At 43.4% G+C, this 25,229-nt stretch overlaps 1 protein-coding gene across 3 annotated transcripts in view; it reads left to right on the forward strand.

The window, feature by feature from the left end:
* Window positions 1-21,972, forward strand: part of ILF3 (interleukin enhancer binding factor 3) — a 32,580-nt gene extending 10,608 nt beyond the window's left edge. For 2 of the 3 annotated variants that reach the window (XM_051971522.1, XM_051971523.1), the window contains exons 6-20: window positions 883-974; window positions 1,343-1,438; window positions 1,932-2,043; window positions 2,473-2,570; window positions 3,162-3,273; window positions 3,393-3,503; window positions 3,739-3,938; window positions 4,172-4,342; window positions 5,292-5,429; window positions 5,701-5,877; window positions 6,337-6,493; window positions 6,722-6,775; window positions 11,000-11,368; window positions 12,545-12,676; window positions 12,798-21,972. In XM_051971522.1, coding sequence (XP_051827482.1) covers window positions 883-974; window positions 1,343-1,438; window positions 1,932-2,043; window positions 2,473-2,570; window positions 3,162-3,273; window positions 3,393-3,503; window positions 3,739-3,938; window positions 4,172-4,342; window positions 5,292-5,429; window positions 5,701-5,877; window positions 6,337-6,493; window positions 6,722-6,775; window positions 11,000-11,368; window positions 12,545-12,676; window positions 12,798-12,931 — 2,153 coding nt within the window. In that variant the 3' untranslated portion in view covers window positions 12,932-21,972. Of the gene's footprint in view, window positions 1-882; window positions 975-1,342; window positions 1,439-1,931; window positions 2,044-2,472; window positions 2,571-3,161; window positions 3,274-3,392; window positions 3,504-3,738; window positions 3,939-4,171; window positions 4,343-5,291; window positions 5,430-5,700; window positions 5,878-6,336; window positions 6,494-6,721; window positions 6,776-7,210; window positions 8,707-10,999; window positions 11,369-12,544; window positions 12,677-12,797 lie in introns of those variants that run through there. The other variant, XM_051971524.1, reaches the window with a different exon arrangement.
* The last annotated feature ends 3,257 nt before the right edge of the window (window positions 21,973-25,229 follow it).

A 25,229-nucleotide genomic window follows, 5' to 3' on the forward strand; every position in this document is an offset into this window, starting at 1 on the left:
AAAAATGACAGGTGCTTCATTTGGTCTCTTCATCTGGCCATTTTTAGTGGTTGAAGTTTACAAAATCTCCAAAGGTGTGATGTGGAGTTTTGGATAAAGTTAGGCTCTCATCTAAATATATTTTTGAAATTATAAGTTGACTTATTTGAATTTTTTTTGTTTTACTCCGATAAACAAACAAATTCTGTATCATAAACATCACACAAATGCTCATAAGTTTGTAAAATAAAGCTTTTGAACTAGCCTTATCTAAAACCCTGATCTACAGATTAAAAGAAAAAAAAATTAACTTCAATTTTGCTGCAGCACAGTCTGAAGATGCTTTTTTTTTCTGTGATCTGTTGATTGCCTTTGGTTCTGATATCTGACTTCGTCTACCAAGCCTTCTAGTTTGTCGACTTTAGGGACGCTGGACCTTTGACCAACAGGACTCTCTCTGTCACAGGCTGGGGCCAAGGCAGTCAAGCCTTGTGGGCGGAAGTGGTTCCCTTCGTTCTAGAAATTTTAAAATGACATTGAAAGCAGAGAGGGATTTTATTTTAATACTCCCTTTTTCTTAGTTATTATTGGTTTGTGGATCAGGTAGTTTTGGGGAAAAAAAAACCCAGAAAGTAATAACATGTAAAGAAAGGATAGAATTTATAAACCTGCCCTTTAAATAGGACTTTTCCTTTTGCAGTAACTTCCCTTTTTGCAGTTTTTAAGTTTTCCTCTTAGGGAAGAGTCAAGTACACTCTAGGTTCTCCTTCCCTGGTAAAGGGTAGAGATCAACATCTTTTGGGAGCCTCAGCTGCCCTTTAGGAAGCTGCCACATCCCCTTTCCACCTGACAGAAACCCCTTGGTCAAACTGTACCTTGTCTTCTTATTCCATCCATGAATAGAAACGCTATCAGTCAACGACCCCCCGGACGTTCTGGACAGGCAGAAATGCCTTGCTGCCTTGGCGTCACTCCGACACGCCAAGTGGTTCCAGGTTTGCATCTTGTTCTTATATTTGTCTTTAAGTAGCAAATTCATAAACTTTAACTGGCTAACTTTATATTAAAGTACTTAACATGGGATGACAGCTGTGCTGAATTTAGTGCCTGTTGAGTACAGGCGCTAAAAGGAGCACTTGAATGAATTTAACATCCCAAAAGGGGACTTGTTAAGGAGTAGAAGCATAGTTGCTGCTTTGTGTTAAGAGTAATGTTGCTTTTCTACATCATAATGACTCAACTATAAACTTTAATGTTGTTCCTCTACATTGTTTACCCTTGACAAAGTAGCACTGCAAGACATTCTTTGCCTTTGGTGTGTGGGGGTGCTTTGATTTAAAGTGCCTGTGCTTTGTTACTCTAGGCCAGAGCTAATGGGCTGAAGTCGTGTGTCATAGTCATCAGGGTTCTGAGAGACCTATGCACCCGTGTTCCTACTTGGGCTCCCCTTAGAGGATGGGTAAGGGTATCTTTTGATGGCCATTTCTACAATTTTTTGTACTTTCTTTGTGTGATTTTCTATGTGAATGGCAAAAAATTTCCTGTAACCTGAAACCATTTCTAGCTTCACAGAAATTGTCATTTTGGAGATTTTATTATTTTATTATTTCGTTATATATATTTTTACAATCATATCTTTACCTAAACCCCATAACTCCCCATACCCAGCATAGTACTTGTAAATAGTAGTTCTCTAATTAATGTTTGTTGAATTCAATTTAATCAGCTAAAGGGCTTTGATATATCAGACTCAAAAATTTCTTTTACATGAGCTTAAGTCCTTGTTTTAGGAAGAATTGTTGAGCATGCAGAGGCCATAAACACAGACAGACAGACAGACACACAAACAGACACACACACACACACACACACACAGAAATAATCTCTTAGGAATCTTTTGGCATTTTTTTCCTTTATCTTTTTTTTTTTTTAAATTAACTATTATTTTTCAGCCCCTGGAGCTTCTCTGTGAGAAGTCAATTGGAACAGCAAATCGACCAATGGGAGCTGGCGAGGCCCTCAGAAGAGTGTTGGAGTGCCTGGCATCTGGAATCGTTATGCCAGGTTGGGTGACTTCTCAGCTTTAAAACTTGCAGGGAAAGGAAAGGGACTGAGGCTTGTTCCTCAGTGGTGCATTGACTGGGTTAGGGCAACAATACCTTGTCCACTACTTAGGTTATAAGCATGTGACTACCCTCTTGCACCATCATATCCAGCCCTGTGCCGGAATCCGCAGCTGTGAAATCAGTGCTTTAGCGGACCGATTCAAGGGCAGTGGTGACCCACTCCCACGTGACTTAACATGCTCTGAAATACATGTGGATTATTTCTTAAAAGGGCTGGACGCTGAGTGGGTCACCTCGCTCAGTGTGTTTCCAGAGCTGGGTGTGGATGGGGCGGGAGGGGGAGCACCTGATTCCCTCTACCAACACAACCTCTTCAGAGACGCTAAAAGATAATCCTCTGCATATCTTCCTTGTTTCCTGCCTTCAGATGGTTCTGGCATTTATGACCCTTGTGAAAAAGAAGCCACTGATGCTATTGGGCATCTAGACAGACAGCAACGGGAAGATATCACACAGAGTGCTCAGGTATAGTTATCTCCATTACAAATGTGAACCCTTACCCAGTCTTTAATAACTGGCCTCCAGTTCTATTACTGGGTATTTTTAGTGTAGCTCTTTGAAACTTAGTCAGATATGGGACCAAAGGTAAATGGATTTTATACTAATACAGGGGACCCCAATCTGGTTTTCTTTTTCCCCATGGTGCCATAGGTGGTTGTTTTCTATCCCTAATTATGCTCGAGTGCTGTTTTAGACACCGAGATCAATGGGAATTTATTCAGTTACTGTTGCTGTTAATAGGGCTTGTTTCCCTACATAGTTATGACACAACTTCATGTGGCACATGGGCCCTAGGTTGGGAACCCCTGTACTCAAGAGAGGGCAAGGGGGACAATCACAGGCTGGTCTTCCACCACAGCAAGGTTGGGGACCCTAACAGTCAGGATTGAATTCTGACTTGTTGGGGGCCACCTTGCTGTTGTAGGGGAGAAGTCAGCATTGACACTCAACTTTTGGGGTCGGGAGGGTCAGAGACCCCTCGTGAGTAGTAGTGAACACACACCATAATTGCGGTCAATGTAGAGTAGACAAGTAAAACTCCTCTTCCCATTTTAGCATGCCCTGCGACTTGCTGCTTTTGGCCAGCTTCACAAAGTCCTTGGTATGGATCCTCTCCCTTCTAAGATGCCCAAGAAACCAAAGAACGAAAACCCAGTTGATTATACTAGTAAGTATCCAACCTTAAATTCCATTGTTTGACTTGAATTGTCAACTTGCTGTCAACTCACTGATTTCTTGTCAATCTTAGGTTTCAATCTTCATCTTTTTTTGTATTTATTTTTATAGTCCAGATTCCTCCTAGTACCACTTATGCCATTACCCCAATGAAACGTCCCATGGAGGAGGATGGAGAAGAAAAATCTCCTAGCAAGAAGAAAAAAAAGATTCAAAAAAAAGGTACTGAATTCCTATCAGATGGCGGAATTAGCAGTAAGATGATTGAAAGTTTCAGTTTGGAATTTGTTGTTAAAAATACATGATTATATATTCTGTGGTAATGAATAGCAGAAAAAACTAAGGATAGTTATTTTCCTGATTTAGAAAATGATACATATACTGTTAGGTCAATTGGGTAATAAGTAAGCTGATCTATCAGATTCCTAAAAAGAAAAATATCTGTGTTCTTATTTAGAGGAAAAGACAGAACCCCCACAAGCTATGAATGCACTGATGAGACTGAATCAGCTGAAACCTGGGCTACAGTATAAACTGGTCTCCCAAACTGGCCCAGTCCATGCTCCTATTTTTACTATGTCTGTTGAAGTGGATGGAAGTTCATTTGAGGCTTCTGGACCATCCAAAAAGACTGCCAAGTTGCACGTGGCTGTAAAGGTAAGTGTGGCTCATGATTTGTAGTTTCTGATTTTATTGACAATCATAGTAAATCAAGTCCAGTTCATGTTCAGCTCTCCTTGAACTGTTGACACTATTTGACTATCATTTGTGAAAAACAAGAATTTTGAACAACCTAATTAGCACCAAAATGTTTGTGTTTTTGAACAAAAACTGCTTCTTGTAGAAACATTTGTTGATAGATTTTGGGGGGGGGGCTCTTTCCTTTATAGGTGTTACAGGACATGGGTTTGCCTACAGGAGCAGAAGGTAAAGAATCAAATAAAGGGGAGGATTCTGCTGAGGAAACAGAGCAGAAACCTGTGGTTGTTGCTCCTCCACCTGTAGTGGAAACTGTTGCTACTCCCAGCGCTGCTTTTCCTTCTCCAGACCAGACGTCAGAGGTAAGTGCATAGAGGGGCTCTGGCCAGAAAGCTGTGGAATTCCTTGCCTGGCTTTTGATTGATTTGTCAGCTAAAGGGCAGCAATAGACCTTTCTGTTTAGGCTTTTCCTTAGGAAGTTTAATATTTAAAAGCCATGGGTCTCTAAAGCTCCAATTGCTATTCCCCTTTTATTTCATATTTGACAAAATCTGCCTTAAATCAGAGCCCTGGATGAAGACATGGTCCATACAGTTTATAGTGACTGGGGGTTATGGAGTACTCAATTGGTAGCATGGCTCTTTGTGCAACAAGACTGCCGCTCATTTGGACTTGGTGAGGTTAGCATAGGAAGAACCCTGACCAGGTGTGGAGTCTGGAAAAACCTAAGTGGAATCTTAAGTTTTGTACCTTGTCTCTCTCTAATTTGAGATGAGTCATTCCCTCCTGAGCCTGTTTTCCTTATCTAGGAAATGAGGGTAGTAATATTAGTAATAATTGATAATACAGATAGTAACACAAATGGGGACTATACTGAATTTCCTTTACAGGATTGTTATGAGAAAACCTCTATTTAATCTTAGTGAGAAATATGCATTCTTACTGGTTTGGACTAATTTTAGAGAACTCTTAAATTTTTAGTGAGTGAGTTTGGACATCCTTGAAAGAAAAGAAAAGAAATAAATGGTTAGGCTGATGTTAATGTTCTGGACCATGGGAGCACTTAAGACAGTGACTTTTCAATGTAATTGATCCAAGAGAGATCAATTGGCAGATTACATGTAGTTAATGTACCTTGAAGAACAATGTATAGTGGGGAAGAGAATGAAAATAATTTAACAGATTTTTAAAAAATTGTTGTGAGGTCCTGTATAAACTGCTGGGAGGATCAGGGTATGAACTTGGTTAGAAAATGAGAATGAGACACAGAAAATGTCTGAAATTCTAATCAGGATTCACATTTGTTTTTAGAATGTAAAACAACAGGGTCCAATTTTGACCAAACATGGCAAGAATCCTGTCATGGAATTGAATGAGAAGAGGCGTGGCCTCAAGTATGAGCTTATCTCTGAAACTGGAGGAAGTCATGATAAACGCTTTGTCATGGAGGTGAGTGAAACATGTGCTCCAAAAGAACAGGTTTAAGTTATCTTTGTATTATTTGGAGTAAATGGAGTTAGTCATAATTCTCAGGATATATCTGAAAATTGGTATTTTCCAATTTATGCCTTATTGAAATATTTTAAATGCTGTTGTATCCTGAGGCCTAGCATTTTTCCTGAGATGACTTAGCTCTTGATCAGGCACTGAAGAAATTGTTGCTTTCTCTGTCTGATCATATTGATTTCATGATCCTCTCCATATACTTGTTTTCTTATAGGTTGAAGTGGATGGGCAAAAGTTTCAAGGAGCTGGTTCAAATAAAAAGGTTGCAAAGGCATTTGCTGCTCTCACTGCATTAGAAAAGTTGTTCCCTGATGCTCCTGTTGCCTTGGAGCCCAATAAAAAGAAGAGAGCACCAGTACCTGTGAGAGGAGGACCGAAGTTTGCTGCAAAGGTGAGTATCTTTGATGGACAGTGGTAATACAGTGTGAAGAAGTTTTCATTCTTTCATTTGGTCTTTTCAACAACCTTATAAGGCAGCTGCTACCACTATTATCCCTGACTTTTGGTTAAAAGGTCTTGACTATTCAGTTCAGTCACACACTTAATCATTAACTAAAGCAAGTTGAGTCCTGCACTTCTTACTCCAAGTCCACTGTTTTATTCTCTGCCTCATGTAGGAAATATTTCAGTGTGGATTTCTGGCCCCCCAATCATCTATCTATTTATTTATTGCTTCCTGTCTATCTATTTATTTATTTTTCTAGTGTGGATTTCTTAATCTGACTTCAAGTTGCCCATATGTTTCTCTGTGGGAATATAGAAAGAGTACATTGCATGTTCTACTATTAGAAGTATTGTAAATTATTTGTGTGAGTTTAACCAGGCTATGTTTTTAAATTTTCTCTTAAAGCAACACAACCCAGGCTTTGGAATGGGAGGCCCTATGCACAATGAGGTTCCTCCTCCCCCAAATATTCGTGGTCGAGGTAGAGGTGGGAACATCCGAGGTCGGGGTAGAGGCCGAGGTGGATTTGGTGGTGCCAACCATGGTGGCTACATGAATGCTGGTAAGAGTGCAGATTTTGTTCCCCTCTGCTTCTAAACTTGTTTAAGATTTTGGATTGTTTAATGTGTAGAATTCAAAATTCACAAATGAGTACTTTTTTGTCACCAATGTTCCCTGTTGAAGTCTTTTCAGAGGTTAATTTGAAAGCTGTGAAGAGAAGCTGTCCCTCCTGGCTGCCCTCATTGAGGCCTAACCAACAGTCAAGTAATTTTATTCTGTCCTATTCTAGGAGCTGGCTATGGAAGCTATGGCTACGGTGGCAATTCTGCAACAGCAGGATATAGTAAGTGTTAGTTTGTGTTCTATCAGTTAAAAGTTAAAAAGAAACCCACAAACACTACTTGTCTTAGAACAGTTGAAACCTGGCCTACTTGTACCTAAGACTTAATAGCACAGCCCTTTTTTGGCAGATGGGGCAAGTTGTTGAGCGAGAGATTAATATTGTTTAACCTTTAAAGTGCAAAACCCATGTGACTTGACAATTCCTTTTTAGTATGTAAATATTTTAAATTTCTCTGCTTTAAGCCATGTGAAGCAATACACCACTCTTGTGAATATGCTTTCCTGACAATGCCCAGCTATTTGTATTCAGAAGAAGCCTTCATTGGGGGGTTACAGGAGCAGAGAAATCTAAAACATGAGTTTCATATGTGGCGCTCTGTGCCATCTTCAAAACAATTCTAATTTTTTTTCTCTGCTCTGTCTCCCCCTTTTGTAGGTGACTTTTTCACAGACTGCTACGGCTATCATGATTTTGGGTCTTCCTAGATCATCTAAAAGTATTGCACAAAAAACAGCTTTTTACTCCAATTTTCTCGAACTCCAAAACCCAAAGTGTCCGTGCTGTGTCCCTGTGCTTCACTGGGTTTCTCAACCGTGGCTTTTCACCGCAGCTTGTCTGAAACTCTTAGCCTGCAGAACTTAAGACAGTGGCAGTTTTTATTGTGATTTGCCTTTGAACTTGGTCGTATTGATGTTCACAATAAGCGGAAAGTAATTTTCAGAGAATGTTTTTTGTGCCAAGTTGCACAAAATTCTAGAGCCAGCTTTGTTCAGCATAAAGGCAAAAGCCCACCTTTGCTTTTTATGGAAAGCATTACTTTATTTAAGGGACAGATACAGAAGCATTTTAATCTACCTTTGTCTTAATTTACAGCAGGTTTTGTATGAATTTTAAACCTTTTAACAAACTCCCAAACCTGGTTGATACCTTTGATGGTAATAAGAAAGACTTCACCATGTCTGAATCTAGTGCAGCCCGACTCTTTTTTAAGCATGCACAATGTTAAATTGTATGTGGAATCGTAAGATGTGCTAAGTTAACTTCTCCATCCTTTTGTAATACACTGGTGGGTTATTGCTTGAGGGATGGGATTAATTGTGGCTGATAGCTAGTTAGTGTACTTTCAAAGGAATTGTAACTGTGCTTCCAATACTGGTACAATAAATATCCAGGCATTAAGGAGTTGATGTAAAATTTTGCAAGTCCTGATCACAGCTGAAAATGCATGGATTCAGATTTTTTTATGGGCTTTTTTTATAATCAAGTATAAAGGGCCTTAAGCACTTGACATTGGTTAGCAAACCAGCAGCAGGGATTTCTGTTGCTGGGACTTTTGCTATAATGACTTTTGGCCAAGACCTGGAAGCTTATCATGACTTCTTATACAGAAGTATGTGGAGTCATTTGGTCATTCCATCTAGATTCTCTTTCACTTGTAAGCGTATGGCCCTTTATTCTTGCTGTAATACTATGTTTTAAATTTGTATGGTCCTCTTCTGTCTTGTTTCGGTCAGCGGTTCTTATCGCACAAAGCCTGCATCTTTGCATTGACTTGCAAGATTTTGAGTTTGTTCAGACACAGAAATTGGTCAAAAATGATTACTCACCACTTGTTCAAAGAGGTTTGAAACATTCAGTGAATACTTTTTAAAACTTTTAATGCATGATGTATTTTTTTTAGAAAGTTATTGTTTGAGAATAATGTCTTTTTATACCAGGGAATAGATGTTGTCCTGAATGAGGTGGAAAACTGCCACCCCCTCCCTTTTTTTTTTTTTTTTTTTTTTTAAATCAATACATGTTAAAGTAAATCATTGGATACTTTGGTGTCTTCATTCATGTTCTTGATTGAGGGAAGAGACTGAACATAGGTGTTCAAGTGTATGTTAAGCTTAGTGCTGATGTTATTAAACCCTTCTTCTTGAAACCTAGATTTGGGGAGGCCATGGAAATATTTGTTTGTAATCTTCCTGAAGGAGAAATTTCTGCTTTCCCCATCTCTCCACAATCTCTTCACTGAGCATTGCATGTTTGCTTTGCTGCATTGTTGGACGTGTCTCCTTTCTTGGCGTTTTGGCTTTGTTACTTGAAAATGAGCTTGGTCTAATTGTTCCTCAAGCTGCCCAGGACTCAGTGATAGTGGTCTGGTGGGGGCCGGGGTGGGATGAAGGCTCAATTCCATAAGTCCAATAACAAAAGGCCACAAAATAAATATCTAGTTATTAGAATGTGAAGGCCAAGCTGTATTGTTCACCTCTCCTATCCTTTGCCACGGGCTAGGCTTGCCCCTTTGCCATAAGGGGCTGATACTTACCCTTTCTGTTCCAGTTACCTGTTAGCAAAGCCAGCATCAGCTTGTCAAGGAAAGCACACTCCACGCTGTGTCCATTCACAGAGAGCTTAGGTGCTCTTGCTTTCTGCTTGGGTTTACTGGACTGAATTGGAAAGTGTCATTCCCTGTATCCCTCAACCCCCACCCCCTCAAGTCACTTTGGTTTGGGGGCTTGAACTGTCTTGTCTGTCTCTCTCTCTCTCTCTCTCTCTCTCTCTCTCTCTCTCTCTCTCTCTCTCTCTCTTTCACACACACACACACACACACACCCTTTACCATCCATAAATCTACTATTGAAAAGCTTGAGGTGGTTCACATAATAGATTGACTTTGAATAGTCTCTTTAAAGCTGATTTGCCTCTTTGGTCATATGAAGCCCGAGGTTACTTGTGCAAGCCAAAGAAAAAATACATAAGGTATCTAAACTGAAGAGCACCTTGCCACCATGCCTTACATACATTGTAGGCATTTGGTGTTGCATTTTGTTAAAGAAGGGGATCATGTCCCAGAGCTGGATGTGAGGGTCTGATGGAGGTCACAGTCTCACCTTCAGTTCCTGAGAACATGGCAGCTACATCCATCCCATGCTTTGCAATCCCACTGCATGTTCCTGCCTCTCTGGGGCTGTGACCCAGAGCTGAGCTCTAAACTTGGCTCCCAAGCATGGTGCTAGTGGCCTATTGAAAAGACCTGCCTGGTCAGGGTAAGGGCATTTCCTAGGTCCCCTATCCCGGGGATATCTGAGAGAAGCAGTGCTTGCCTTTTGGCCTTAATTTGGCCTAAGTATATATTCTGGCCTCATCAGCTCTCTTGCACTGTGGGTTTCTGGGATGAGCCTGAGGGGCACATCTTCACTTGTAAGGGATTGCTGGTCATTTTACTAGGAATGATCCTGCAATGAAACAGCTTATTTTGCCAAGTCTGCATTTGGGGCCTTCTAACCAGCAGGCAATCTCAGAATAATTGTCTGATTTGGCAGCTTCAATCCAGGCATTCCTTCTTGCTGATACTGCCCCTGGTCAAAGGAGGTTTGTGACTGTAATGAAGACTTGCCTGTCCTTCCAGGGAGATGAGCATGGGCCTGTGCTGGCCTTATCACAGTGAAGTACAGGGGCAGAGAGGTTTCCATATAACAGTCCCAGACTGGCTGCTTCTCCTCGGACCCTGGGGTTAAAGTCAGCCTTGCTTTTCTTTTCCTTTCTTTTGGGGAGGGGGGTGTGGCTGGTGGGGGAAAAGGTGGTTTTAGTGTGATTTTATCAGTGTAGGGAACTCCCAGAGTAGAAACTCCCTTCACTGATGCAGATTGGCAACTTGTCTGAAACTTGATGGCCATAGCCTGGTTGCCTGGGGCATTAAGGATTGTGTTGACTTGCCCTGAAAATAAGCAGTGTGTGTGAGAGACAGGCCTGGGAATCCCAGACTGGCTTTCTGCCATGCCATGCTGCCTCAGCCCTGCTTTTTTCTTGGGTGCTTTGGGGAGGTGTGGGTGTGTTAAGTGGTCATAAGTCATCAGCTAAACCAGCCCATCTACGATCTTTTAAAACATTAATAGCCACTGCAAGAGCTAACATCTTCCCTGCTTACACCTGAGCATCTCCTGAAGGAGGATTAGTTCTTAACATCAGCTGATAAGGGGTTGGAGAGGATTTGGGAGCAAACCCAGACCACTTTTCTTCTTGAATGGATGGGTGATTGCTCAGATTTCTCTGGACCTCAGAATAAGTCCCTAAAACCTTAGCATTAGCTTCTGTGAATACATGGAGTAGAAGTCCTAAGGGAAATAGATGTCAGGTATATCCTCAAAATGGGGTTTAACGTGAGTTACTTTTACTTTCTTGAAGATAGAATGTTCCTCCTTCTGCTACCTAATTGATGCCATCCCTTCCATTTAGGTCAGTTCTACAGCAACGGTGGGCATTCTGGGAATGCTGGTGGAGGCGGGGGTGGCGGTGGAGGCGGCTCTTCTGGCTATGGGTCCTACTACCAAGGCGACAACTACAATTCACCAGTACCCCCAAAGCACGGCGGGAAGAAGCAGCAGCATGGGGGCCAGCAGAAGCCTTCTTACGGTTCTGGGTACCAGTCACACCAAGGCCAACAACAGTCATCATACAGCCAAAACCAGTACAGCAATTATGGCCCACCCCAAGGCAAACAAAAGGGCTATAATCATGGACAAGGCAACTATTCCTCCTATTCGAATTCTTACAACTCTCCAGGTGGTGGAGGTGGATCAGACTATAACTACGAGAGCAAATTCAGTGAGTTAACTTTGGGTGACCCATGTCCTCATAGTACCTCTATTGAAATCAGGGCATTTGGGGGGGGGGTAGCAAACCCCATGGAAATATTGAAGTTCCTTCTAGTCTGTTAGCTGGTGAAGGCAAGTTGGCCTGTTGGGCTTACAAGCTCAGGCCTCCTCTGCCTCAGCTCTGTTCTGCTCTGCTCAACACCTGGTTAGGACTTAAGAAGATGGGGCACAAAGTGGCAATACAAAAAGAGTGTACTTGAGAATTTGCAGGATTTTTAAACTCCCAAATTAGATTCCCTAGCACCTAATTCCCTGATTGTTTTACTTAAACTCAATCCTATTATGTAGCTGGATCCCAGATGAGTTTTAGACTTTTCTATGTCCAGAAACATGAGCTTCCCATTGACCCTGGGTAGGAGTGAGGGAGTGGTTTGATTTATTGGTTTGAAGTCAGGCCTTGCCATGAAACAATTGACTTTGCTTAATGTCCTTAGTTATTGCCTAAAAAGAATACATGTCAAAATAATGATTATTCCTTAATAATGTGACTTCCTTGTTCCTCATAGTGATTTATTTATCCTCTCAAATTGAACCTAAGTATATTTAGTGGATCTGAGTGGTTCTTCCCCATTGCTGAGCCATGATTGTTTTTTCATTGCCTTCCTATAAAGGTAGGCTTAGATGAATTGATCAGTTGACCTGGATATAGGAGTAATATCTGGATTTTTTCTGAAACAGTAAATTAGCTGACATAAATGCTGACCTTTTAAGAAACCACACTGGAGGGGGGAGTAGCAGGATGAGAAACATGTAAGGAATTGTCAAGGGAAACTATCCCAGAAATAAAACTTGGGTTAATGTTGTAAATAGTAAATTCAGCAGCGCTGATCTTTTGAGATTTTTTTATTTTAAGAGAGCAACTTAGTCCCTGGACTGATGTCATTGAAGGGAGATTGCATAGACAGGAACTTGGTCAGCTTAATGTGGACACAACAAAGTATCACTTAAGGATCAGCCACCCTTCTTTAGGAGTATAGTTCATCTATCAGCAGGTGCAGAGCCTGACCCTTGGTGTAGGCTGCAGAGTTCCAGGCTTCTTTGCCTGCCTTGATAGGGGTCGGGACTTCCCTTGCTAGGGAAAGTTGAAGGGGAAGTTAACAGTGCTTTGTTCTGCCCTCCACTCCAGATTACAGTGGCAGCGGGGGCCGAGGTGGTGGTGGGAACAGCTACGGGTCAGGTGGATCGTCCTATAACACAGGGTCACATGGCGGCTATGGAGGCAGCTCTGGTGGTGGCTCCTCCTACCAAGGCAAACAAGGTTGGTGTCTGTTCTATCTGGGTTTGGGGTCTTGGGCTCTTGGAAAGGGTGGTGGGAAAGAGCATAACTGGAACCTTCTCACCCTAACTCCAATTTATATTTTCTGTCCTTCTCTCCCTAGGTGGCTACTCTTCACAGTCCAATTACAATTCCCCAGGCTCAGGCCAGAATTACAGTGGGCCTCCCAGTTCCTACCAGTCTTCGCAAGGTGGCTATGGCAGAAATGATCACAGCATGAATTACCAGTACAGATAAACTACCTTTACTCCCCAGGGGTGAAGTTTTGTTACCTTCTGCACTCGCCCCCCATTTGAATATTCAGTTTTATTGCATCACAGTTAACATGTCAACCCTTCCCCCCAGGTTTCATGTTGCCGTGTTCTGTGTGATATGCAGGCGGCTACTCTGATGGTGGCATCTCCCTGTAATTCCATACTTAGCTGTGTTTGGGACATCTGTGTATTTAATGGTTTGTTAGTTACCATTACAACTTTGTCTGAATAGAGTTTTTGAGTTAATACAACTCAGTATCCCTTCGTCTATTTAACATTGGTGTTAGTGTTAACTAAGTTCGTCTTTAAATAGTTACGTGAGGGATACGTCATCTGTTAATGCTTTTGTGAAGTGAGTTAAACAAGCTTTCTGTATTTTAATGCTTTAGTGTTTCAGTTTTATAAGTGAAGATTTTATTTTAAAAACCAGTGGGAAAGAGTGGGTTTTTTTTTTTTTTTTTTTTTTTTTTTTTTTTTTGTATGTCTGGGTCATTCAGGCAGGATATCTGAATTAAGCTGAATGTAGACAAATAAAGATGAAGAAAACTCTTTGGGCCGATGTCTGGCCTGCGTGTCTGTCCCACCAACCCTGGAAAAGCTGCCCCCTCACCTGGTTCAAAGCCAGGGAGAGAGCAGGTACAGGGTGGCAGGTGGGGAAAGACAGGTTGGAGGGGGCAGGATTTTCTTGGGGCTTCTTAATTCCCTGAGCTTTTGGAAACAAGCACCTTTGGTAGGTAAAGTCTTCCTGTCCGTGAAGAGCCATTAAAACATCCCCCCAAAATGACAGGGGCAGGAGGTAGAGGGACACCATCAAGATAGGCTGAGGTGAGGTGGGATGAGGAAAGCTTTCTCCATAGGGAGGAGGAGTGTTAGATTTTTCTATGCATATATGGGCTAGGCTAGGATCCTTGAGAAGGCAAGGCCCAGAAGCACAGAGCTATTGTTTGGGTAAAGCCTCCATTTCCTTTAGCCTAGGGGTTGGTGTTTATAGCTACTCCAGAAGCAGGCTTAAGTACAGAAGGCATATGGAGGACCAGCCATTTGCTTGGCATCTCTCCTTGCTTTGATTAGAATACCGATCCTGCCTTTATTTCCTGTCATGGCTTTAAGACTGCCTTGCCAAAATGACTTGTAATTAAGGTTGTTGGAGGGGGAGCAATTGAGTAAATGGATATCAACAGCTGAAGGGAGCTGAATGCCAGGACTTGGGCTTTTTCCTTAAGTTCCTCGGTTTAGGCCAGGATCTGAAGGCCTGAGAAGATGCTCTGCTTGGGGGCCAATTAACCCTTTTTCAAGGCTAAATGGTGATGAGAGGGGAGTCGACTTAGGCTGTCTCCTTGACTTCCTTGGAGATTTCAGTGGACTTGCAAGCTTAATATACGCCAATTGTGTAATGACAGTAAAAAAGAGTAGTTGTGGTCATTTGCATTGAGAAAAGCAGTGTCCAAGCTGGGGATGGCAGCAGTCCTACTGTGCCTCCCCTGGAGAGATGCCATGAGTAAGACAGGATAAGCCTTGATGATTAGAGAGGAGGAGGTGGGGGAGGGCCAGGCTGCCAAATGGTCTTGAAAGAAAGGTCAGTTAAAAGAACTGGGGATATTGAGCCTAGCAGAAACTCTGGGTCATGATGGCTCTTTGCAGGTATCTGAAGGGGTGGAAGAGGGAGAAGTCTTGGCTTCTTTTTGCCCCAGAGGACAGGGTTAGGAGCAGTGAACAAGCAGGGCACAGTTAATGAGAAAAGCTGCTGTGGCAGATGGCTTGTTTTTCAGTTGAGGTTTGAAGTAGGGGTTGGAAGAGCTTGGTGAGATTCTGGGTCAGGTATTGGTCAGGTTAGAATGCCTCTGAGTGCTAAGGACCTTGGAGTCCTTTCTTGTTTGACTGGAGAAGCTATGTCTGAAAGAATGGCCTCTCTCGTACAACCTGCATGACCTTGGCAAAGTCATTTCACCTCTGGACCTTAATGAAAGAGGATAGGATAGTGATCAAAGGTGGCGTGTGTCAGATGGAGCATGAAGTCAGAAGGACTTGGCTTTGAATCTTGCCTCAGTTGTTTTACAATCACTGTGATGTTGAACAAAAAACTTTAAGGTTTCTGAGCCTGTTTTCTCATTATAAAATGAAGTCAGACTAGGTAGTTGCCAAGGTCCCTTCAAATTCTCCATCATGTGACCCTAATGGAATTGATTTAGCCAAGGATAAGGAGGTGGGAAGATGCTCCTCAAGTGGCAGGGAAATAAAGAGGGATGAAAAGGGCCATAGTCTTGGTTCAGGGGACTTCAGCCCCAGAAGTCAGCAGCGAGAGCTAGAGAAAGAGAGAAAGCTGATATCTCACAGGAACATCAGTATGTAAAAGGATTGGAAATGATAACTGGTCCTGTACTGGGAAGAATCCACAGATCAGAGGTCAAGTGTGATGCCTAGTATAGTAGTTTTCCTTCTTTCACCAGAAATTGAACAGAAAAGGAGATTTGGTAAGTAATACTCATTTTGTATATATAAAGCCACTGACTGACATAGCTGGAAGGGATTTCTGGGTCACCTGATCTACTTCTTTGGGTCTCCTCTGTGAGAGAACGAGGAATGTCTGAGTGATTTGTCCAAAGTTTTAGGCAGTAAGTTAAGTCAAAGCTCCACCCTAAGTCTTTTGCCTACACGTTCACTGCATTTAAAGTTTCCAGTTAACATGTTTGACGTGTAGTAGTTTTGTAAATACTTGCTGATAGTAGGCTCATAAATGCTTATTGATATTGCACTGCTCTCAGGAGGCCTGACCCTGAGCAGAGGTATGTACAATAGTCTGGGTGGTCCCAGGGTTTGGACTTGGTTCAGAAATCATTTCTATTTCATTCCCTCATTTTACAGGTGAGGAAACTAAGGCCCAGGAAAGGAGAAGTGACTTGAATGAATGAAAAAGCATTTATTAAATGTTTATTATTTCCCAACCACTGGATACAAATAGAAGAGTGAGACAGCCCCTTTTGTTAGGAAACTCATGTTCTAATTGGGGGAGACAGCATAGATAAGCGAGGTGAGCTGCGTGTCAGAAGGGCCAGGACTGTAAGGGTGTGACTGAAGGGTGGATGGCAAGACCCAGTTCTTAGGAATTATTGGCAGGTCAGATGGCAGTGCCCTGAGAGTCAGGAGGGAATTGTGATGGGGCAAAGAGCAAGAGCCACAATGGTCCTCCATTTTGCTGGAATGATTATAGTTGGTGACTGCTCATTTAAGTGGTGTGAGCAGCCCTATCATAACTTGACCCAAGTCTGCTGACTCTCCAAACCCAGCACTCTTTCCACTACACCACAATGCCTTATCTTTCACCTGTTCCCTTTACCTGGTGGACAGTTAAGTGTACTTTTTAGTCACCTACATGCAGGTCTCCTATTTAGAGGGACTTGGTTGGAAAATGGAGTATAGCTGTGTTTCATGAGAGGATCACCCCAGAAGACACCATAAGGTTTTACATGGTTTTAGGGACACCTTGGGTGACCTAGAGTTCAATTTGCAGTTGTAAATTAATGTCCCAGGTCAGGTCTTAAATCAAACTCATCATGATCTTCCTGGAACTCTATACTGTTCCTTAACATTAGGCCTTGGTTACAATTTTAAATAATTTTTCCAAGGTTTATTAAGCTATAAAAGCAAAAATTTAGTTAAAACTGCACTATGTCTTTTGGGACACCCTATTAAATGAATACTGTATCCTTTGGATGCTTCTTCCTCCTCTCCCATGCCATCACGGCCAGAGGAAAGTTCATTTTTGTCACTTCATTTTGTCACTGCCTTTAACGATTATATTGCTAGTCCAGAGAGTAAAGTAAGAAAGAAACTCACGGTGTTGGCCCTGAGGAGAGGATCATGATTGCTAAATAGATAATACTGGGAAACATGTATTGCCTCTTGGAAGGTAGGCCAGTACCCCAGCAGTTCCTGGGGAAGAAAGCCATTGACAAAGGCAAATTGAAGACAGCTACATTGATGAAACTTAATTTGGTACTGCTGGAAAGAGTTAGGAAGCTGTGTATGGATGCTTCTCCAAGCAGTTGGAAGCATGGCTCTTAAAGCTTCCAAGTAGATATTCTTTACATTTGGGGCAGCAACCAAGACCCTGATGAATAGATTAGTGGATATCACATAGTGAAATCCACTGTAGTAGAGAGGGTACTTGGTTAGGGGGCTGATTTTCTTAGGTATTTCTCTACTTCCTTGTGATCCTAATGGAGTCCACATTCCTATAAATGTGTCCTTTAATGAAATTCTTGACCTGGGGTTCCTTGAAAGGCAGCACGTACTGCATAAGGAAACTGGGGCTCACAAACACATTGCCATCTATCTTGAGCACAGGGCAGGTAGTGGGACAGTAGGGAGCTACCCATTCTGGTCCTTTGAGGGTCTTAAAAGTCAGATTGTGATATGTATCTAGGAAACCTCCCTGGAGGAAATCTTGGTGCTTTCTGCCCTTATCTACCAACAAATCCCATAGATGTCTAGGAAAGAGGAATGGAAGCGGGCCCATCAGGAAGACAAGGTGAATGTCCACTTCAGAGACCACAGCTTTGTGGCCCCATGTGCGTCGGATGACCTGGTTTCTGCTGCCTTCCTGGGGTTTGGTCATGACCAACATCAAAAGGAAGGGGCCGGCAGGATTTGCCATGCACTTGTTTGGATGGTTGAACAGGAAAGGGGTAGGTGTGGGCTTGCACCTTCTCCACAGGGTACTGCATCTGCCTCTGTACTCTCTCATTGAAGTGTGGATGACCTTCCAGTAGTATTGAAAAGTTCCTCTCCTTCCATTTCTCTCCCCGCTACTCTGGACAGCACCTGAAAAACCTGAGCACCGATGTCCCTATGTTAGTCTTATGGTGTCAGTAGTATACTGAGAGGGAAGGAACAAAAGACCAGATCAGGGTTAGCGAGCCTAGGTTACAAACAGATTCTGTCCTCACTCCTTCCTATCCCCTCTGGCATGCTAGATGATGTTTTCCTTGTGGAGAGTTTGGTTGATATAGATTTGGGAGCAGCAAAGGAGATAAAAAGACACAATGGTGAATGTCTGCCTGCCTTTCCCTTGATGTGGCAGGAACTTGGATGGGGCCCTAGAAATTGGCCAGTAAAACTGTTAGGGGGTATCCTTTGCAGGGCCTTGTGTTCTGCTCCCACCTCTGAAATCTTCCTCCCCATTGGGGAACTCATTATAGCTTACAGGGAATTAAGGAGCTTTAGTGTGCCCTTCAACTTGATTAAAATGGGGACAAGAGATGATTGGATCAGTTAAGAATTCCAGTGATACTGATGTGGGACTGAGGCCAGGTAGAGGTGGGGAGTGTGGATATTGAACTGGGCAAAGTTCTCAGGTTTTATCCATAAGAGTCTTAGAGCTGGAAAGGATTTTAAAGATCATCTTGCCCATCCCTTTCATTTTGCAAATGGAGAAACTTGAGTTTCAGAGGGGGAACAGTGATTTGCCCGATGAATGAGTTGTTATATGGACACAATTCGAACTTAAAGTCTTCCAAACCAAGGGCCCTTCCCACTGTTTCAGGCTGCCTTCCCTTCTAACCTGGATTTTTTTTTTCCCTCCTTTTAGCAGCCCTCCATAGGAGCCGCCTTCCAGCCCAAACTCAGCTCTCAGGGATAGTGTCAGGATTACAGGGGATCTTCTACCAGCTAGCTATCTTTGCTCTACCCAAGTCACTCTAGGAATCCTCAACACAGATTACATCTTGATTCCCTAAGTGAAGGTGGATCTTAGTTTTCCCATCTTCATTATTGCTGCCTGCCATCCCCTCATTTTAAAAATCAATTTTATTGTATCACAGTTAAGATGTTATCCAGACCCATCTTCCTTGTTGCTGTGTTCTGTGTGGTCAGCTGATCACTCAGGCTTAGTGTCCCTTCATTTCACAACTGGTTGTCTGCCTGGGATGTCACTGTGGTCCTGATCTTTTCATCAGCATTAGGGCTTCTTTTGGATAGAGAAAAGGCAGTTGATAGCTCTTGTGGGGGATATGAGATAATCATTATTAACATAGGGTGTTAAAAGTTTGATTTAGGAGGTGACATTGAACCAGAAAGCTGTTCTTCTGCAGATACGACAAATTCAAAAGCCCCCTATGGGTTCTGAAATTTCCCAGGAATTTTTTTTATTACAGAATTTGTGGTGGGGGACTAAGCCCCAAAGTTTCCTGCCACAGGTATTCCATTCTAATGGCTGTCATCCAGTCTCCTGGACAATTCTTGTATGCATCAGCTTTCATCACAACAGAATTTCTGGGACAATTTAAATACCAGACTGGAAGAGGTTCTCCGGTGTTCAGTGTGAGTCCAACAAACTTTAAAGGGCCTGAATTCACTTGAAGATGGCACAGGATAGTTTCTGAGATGGCAGTCTCATAACTCCTCAGATTCAAGGTCTCCAACCCTGTGGTCTGGTCCAGTGCCTGTTCTGAGGCACCTGATCTTCTTTGCCTACCAACTGCCCTCCATAGAATTGAAGATTTGTAAAAAGCTATTCTATCTTGTTCTGGAACTAACCCAGTGGACAGTGAGATGAAAAGGATTCTGTAGTTATGAGCTCACATTCTAGATCATTAACAGGCTCCTTTTATCCTGGATCTTTTAATCTTTTTATTCTCATGGCAAACTGCCTCTCAGAAAGATGCCTTAGATCCCTTGTCACCATTTCCAGTGTTGTTTGTTGTTGTTCTTGGGATGGACACACACACACACACACACACTCTCTCTCTCTCTCTCTCTCTCTCTCTCTCTCTCTCTCTCTGTGTCTCAGTAAATCTTTGCTACCATCATATTCCTTGTTCCCTTCAAGTGACTAAACGTTCCCCATCACTGCAGCCTTTTGAAGTTCATGCTATCCATTTTTAGACACAGTTCTGATATTTGGCTGTAATCATACCAGTTTCTGATTACTTTACCTGCTTTGTCAAGAAGTTTAATACTTGGCTTAAAGCTTTTCTTTCCACCCAAACCCTTGCTTTTGTACTTGTGGACTTTTACATGTTGATGTCTTCCTTGTATACCTTGGCCTTCCAGTTAAAATCAAATCCCATGAGCTTCATCTTCACAAAACTTTAGCCTCCTACAGGGGTGGTGAGAAATGCTTGTGAAAGCATTTTGTATATCTTGTCCTAGTTAGACCTCTTCTGGAGTACTGAATTTAGTTCTGGGATGCATGTTTTAGGAAATCACATTGAGAAACTACAATATGTTGAGAGGATGGTGAGGGCTCTGGACACAGCCATGTGAAGATTGACCGAACAAGTGGGGGATATTTGACTTAGGATAATCTGGGGGGAGGGGAAGAGATAGCCTGTAAATTTTTGAAGGGCTGCTTATGAAAAAAGAAATTAAACTTTGTACTTCTTGGTCCCAGAGGTTAGGACTAGGAACCATTTGATAGGTGAAAAGAGGCAGGTTTCAAGTAGGGGGAAAAATTCCCTGCAAGTACAAAGATCCCACTGGACTGCTTCAGGAATTGGTGATTTTCCCTCTCTGGAGGTCTTCAAGCAGTGATCAGATGATTTGGTTGGGCTGTTGTTACGGAGATTTCTATTCAGCTATGGGTTGGACTAGACACCCTTTGAGGTACCCTTAAGCCCTCAGCTTTAGTGATTCTATCATTTAAATCTCTTGTACCTACCTCACAGGGTTGTTAGGAGGATCAAATGAACTATTGTATGTAAAGTGCTTTACAAACCTTAAGGCACTTATAAATGTCAGCTTTTATAATTATTCTGTGATACAAAGCACTGTAAAAATGGGAAGTTATTTTTTTCCTATTATGTTATTGACGGTGGCTGCTCTGTGTGTCTAGCTGCTAATGACTCTCTCTGTGGACACTCCAGTCTAGGTGACCACACTGTTTTGAACACTGCCCCATTAACCCCTTGTGTCTTACTTCCAGTCCTAGAGTTTTGTGCTGGGGGCCTGGGGTTTGTGGGGTCAGGAAGCTTCTTGTAACTGAAGTGTATGCCTGGATCATTCCAGCACCCTGAATCAAGATGAATGTAAATGAATAGGGATGTGGGGGGGAACGTCCCCACTGCCAACTCTATCCCTGACAGATGATGTTACCCCACATCGACTGCTTAGAGGGGAGAATTTGCAGCCTTCTTCGTGAGAGGCTGGGCACAAACTTTCTCCAGAGACAGGATGAAGGAATATTCAAGCAGGGCACCGGAAGAGAGAAGAGAAAAAAATCGAAAATGGAGTCAGAAGCCATCTGATTCTGAGGGCTGATAACAGGAGGCTTGTCCCCTTCTGTGCCTGCAGACTTTCTCCCAGCTGCGGTTTACTCTGAGAGGCCAGAATATCAAGACTTCACATCTCTGTTGTCCTGAGATGTGATTCTTTTCAGAATCTTAAGTTCCCAGGTTCAGTTGCTGGGCAAGTTGCTAATAGACCTTTAGGGTCTAGGTTGTCGTAGCATGTTGATACACAGCTCAGGAAAGGGCCCAGAAAGTGAACTCAAGAGCCTTTTTTTATCCTGTTCGACCAGCTTACAGTGCCCAGCTGCTAAGCCATCAGGGAAGCTGAGACAGGAGGACTCAAAATCTACATTCCCTAGAAGTTTGGGAGACTGTAGTTGGGGAAACGGGTGGTGAGGAGGTTTGCTGCTTGATTCTTCTCTCCTGTTATATATTTTTTGTTTTAAGTAAATGTCCTCTTGCATTGCTATGATGTCATGTGATTAATTCTGACTGGTGGGGTTTAGAAGGGGAAAAAATGGCGTGCTAGCAGAAGTTCATAGGATCATTGATTAAGAGCTGGAAGTAATCTTAGGGGCAGTCTAGTTCAATCCTCTCATTTTGCAGGAGACTGAAACTGGGAGAGGTTGTGACTTGCCTCAAATCACAGGTAGGGCACAAACTAGGACAGAGCTGGGGTTTGAACCCAGGTCTTCTACCTCCAGAATTTTCCCCACCACATGCTGTTGACTGGATGATGAACCTAGGAACCTGAATGTATGGTCCTCTACACAAATAAAGGAAAATGGGTCTGCCCTGATGGATGTGTGTTTTATGTGTCACCCTGTAATGGAGAAATTTCGATGTCTTCTCGGCTGTGGTCTCCCATGGGAGTGAATGGCCCAAGTCCTGTCTCTCCCCATCTGTGGTTTTGAGCCAGACAATATGATATTCAGAGACTGGGAGGGGTTTGGTAAGTTCACAGGGTTTTTGGACCATGGAATCCAACCCGATTTTATGGATGGGCAGACTGATGCTCTAGAGAGGAGGGGCCAAGTGAGTTAGCCTGGTTTCTCTACCACAGATCCATTTTTTTCAACACCACAGGCTCCCTGGGAGCCCTGAGTTGGAGCAAGCAGAATTTTGGCTGTGGTTCAGATGAAGGGGGTGGGGTGGGGAGGGTGTGCCAAGTTTTTGAGACCCACTCACCTGATCTTGTCTTGCTCCATCAGACTGTGCATGGCTAAGACTACTGGAAAGCATTGGTTTTGGTGGCACAGGAGCAACATTGGTGGTTCTCAGATAAATTGGGAAGTGGGGTGTGTTGTAGCTACCTGGAAAATGTCTAGAAAAGAGTTTTCATTGCATCTTAACCATGGAGCCCAAGAAGATCTTTTCACAGTGTGTGTCCCAGCTTCATCCTATCATTCCCTATTCCCAACCCCAGAGAGGCAAGGGAATAGGTGCTTCCTGGGAATAATCAGTTTGCAGCCAGAATGCTGCATTAAAAATAGTTTGGTCCAGCACCCCCTCATTCTACAGTTGTAGAAATAGGTTCAAGACAATGACATGCCACCAATGATGACTCCTTGGTCAAAGCCTTTTCATTTACATGGGGGGGGTGGAGTGGGGGGTATTATTAAATTTGTTCCTCCTTCTTCCCTCCATTTCCCTACCTTCTCCCTTTATCTTCTCTGGGTGAAGGCATTTTTGATAGCACTTTTATTGGAGATATCCAAATTTATGAGAAAGGAGGTGGGGGATGGACTGGGGTGATTCAGTCTGCCTTGCAGTATAGAAGATGCCTGCTGGAAGGCAGGAGGAGGAAGTAGGTTAGTCCAGCAGAGAAAGGTTTCGTTCACTCTGCCACCAGAGTGGTGGTGCTTTTCTGAAAGTCGGGCCAGACTTAAAAGAAGCTCCTGGTGCTTGAAGGGATGGACGAGGGCAAAACTGTAAGTCACAGGGGTTATATGATAGGGCAAAGACCAGAAAGGTGTTGAGGGGACTGGGGGTGGGCTCCATCCCTCTCTGGCGCAGGCACAGCCCCACAAAGACATTCTCTAGGTGGACAGCTGGTATTTTCCAGTTGATGGGAAGCACTTTGAAGGCCTGGCTCTGGAGAGCATGTCCAAGGGCACATACTGAGGATGGATCTGCCTTCGAATGGGGATTCTGTTTCTGTGATAGAGCCAGTGATGAAGTCTGGCAGGGCTGGCTGCTTAGGCTTCAGTATTTGCTGCACCAGGAAACCAGGGTTCAGGAAGACATTTCCATTCACCTAAGCACATAGTTCTGGGGCAGAATTGCGCTACCCACTCCAGGCCCATGAGGGTTCTGGTTGTGGTAGGTATCCAGGAAAGCCACTTGGAGGAGATCCCTGTGCTTATCATCATCATCTAGCAGACGATGGGAGGAGAAATGAGAGGACAGGTCCATTAGGAAGAGGCGTCAGATGGTCACAGCAGGTACTGTGCTTTCATTCCTCCATGTAAGTCAAATGGTGTTCCTCAGAACCTGGTCCTGGGCCCGAGTCATCACCAACATCAGCAAGAAGGGGACCCCCTGAAACTTGGCACTTGCCTGGGTGGTTGAGAAGGAAGGGGAAGATCTGGGTGGGTTCTCTGTTCTGGGGGAGCAGAAACTGGGCTTGCCATGTGAACTCTAAGGTGGGTGGGAGGCAGTGTCTCTGGTGCCGGGGCTGTGTTTTGGTGCTCCCAAAGGCTTCCAGCCACCTCAAGACCACCCTGCTAGTAGCTACCAGCAGCCCCTCACAGCCTGCACCCAGGAGGACTGCCAGTACTGGTTTCTATCTGAGCAGCCTCATGACAGGGTTCTGGGGCAGAGCAGGGGGAGAATGGGTTAGTACAGGGAGCCAGGGAGGAACCTTGGCCTTTCTCCGCCCTGTGAGAGACAGGATTACTCTCTGATGGCTGGGGGTGCAGAAGAGCTGGGCTGGTGGAAAGGAGAGCAGGGTCGGGGAATGGTGCTTCCTAGAAATGTGGAATTGCCAGCATGCTTCTTTCTTCACCCTGATTGTACAGATCTCAGTGGGTGGGAGTGATGAGTAGTAGTTCTCCACAAAGTTTGGGGGTGTTGCCTAGGAGCTGGATGGGTAATTAAAGGGAGAATTTGATGAGAAACTGAGCAAGGGAATTGAGTATTTGTATAGTCTAATAAGGACCTGAAGTCCTAACTACTAGAATCTTATAGGCTGAAAAAAATGCCTTAGAATTCATTCTAATCCCTTCATCATACAGGATTAAAGAATCAGACTGAGGTGTCTAGAGTGTCTTATCTTCCAAACTATTTTACAGAGGGAAATAAATCTGAGAGAAAGGAGTTGCTTGTATTTGCATAATGACTTAGAGTCAGAGCCAGGACAAGAAGCAGGTGTCCTGGCTCCCAGAGTAGGGACACAACCTGGAACTTAATGGTCACATTCCTCTATTTTTCTTTTCTCTTTCCTCTCCCTTCCCATGTCATTTCTCCAGAGAATCTAATATTCTCAAGAGATTTTAGGGCGTAAGCCAAGGTTATAACAGCCTTCCCACCTCATCATTTTCACCCTGGTCAGGTCATAGCAGGAATTCTCGCTCACTTCCTGGAGGAACAAGAACCTTGGCTTAGCCTCTACACTGACCTCCATCCACTTGACTATTTAGCTTTATTGCATCACAATCAACCTGTCACTCCCCAACCTACCTGCAGCTTGTGAAGCAGGCCACTTCAGCAGTGGTATCTGCAAAGGGGATGCCGCTGCTCTGGTGAGCTCCACAAGGCTTTAATAGCACAGTTGACCAAGCATGGGGCATTTATAGGTTTTCTTAGCAGGAGAATTTCTACTGGGTTTATAGAAAGTGTGTGAGCTTGCTTCATCTCCCCTATTTCAATGTGAACCACCCACTCCCAGAGCATCATGGTGAGAGTGGGGGCTGAAGCCGCTTCTGCTTGTCAGCTCTGAGGGGAGATGGGAGAGGGAAAAGAGAAATGGGTCATTACTCAGCATCTTGACCCCACCTGTCCCTCCTTAGTTCCAAAACTCTCCACCTGACTTCAGCCACCTATTGACCTTTGGCT

This window comes from Antechinus flavipes, chromosome 1, assembly GCF_016432865.1.
Source record: "Antechinus flavipes isolate AdamAnt ecotype Samford, QLD, Australia chromosome 1, AdamAnt_v2, whole genome shotgun sequence".
NCBI lineage: Eukaryota > Metazoa > Chordata > Mammalia > Dasyuromorphia > Dasyuridae > Antechinus > Antechinus flavipes.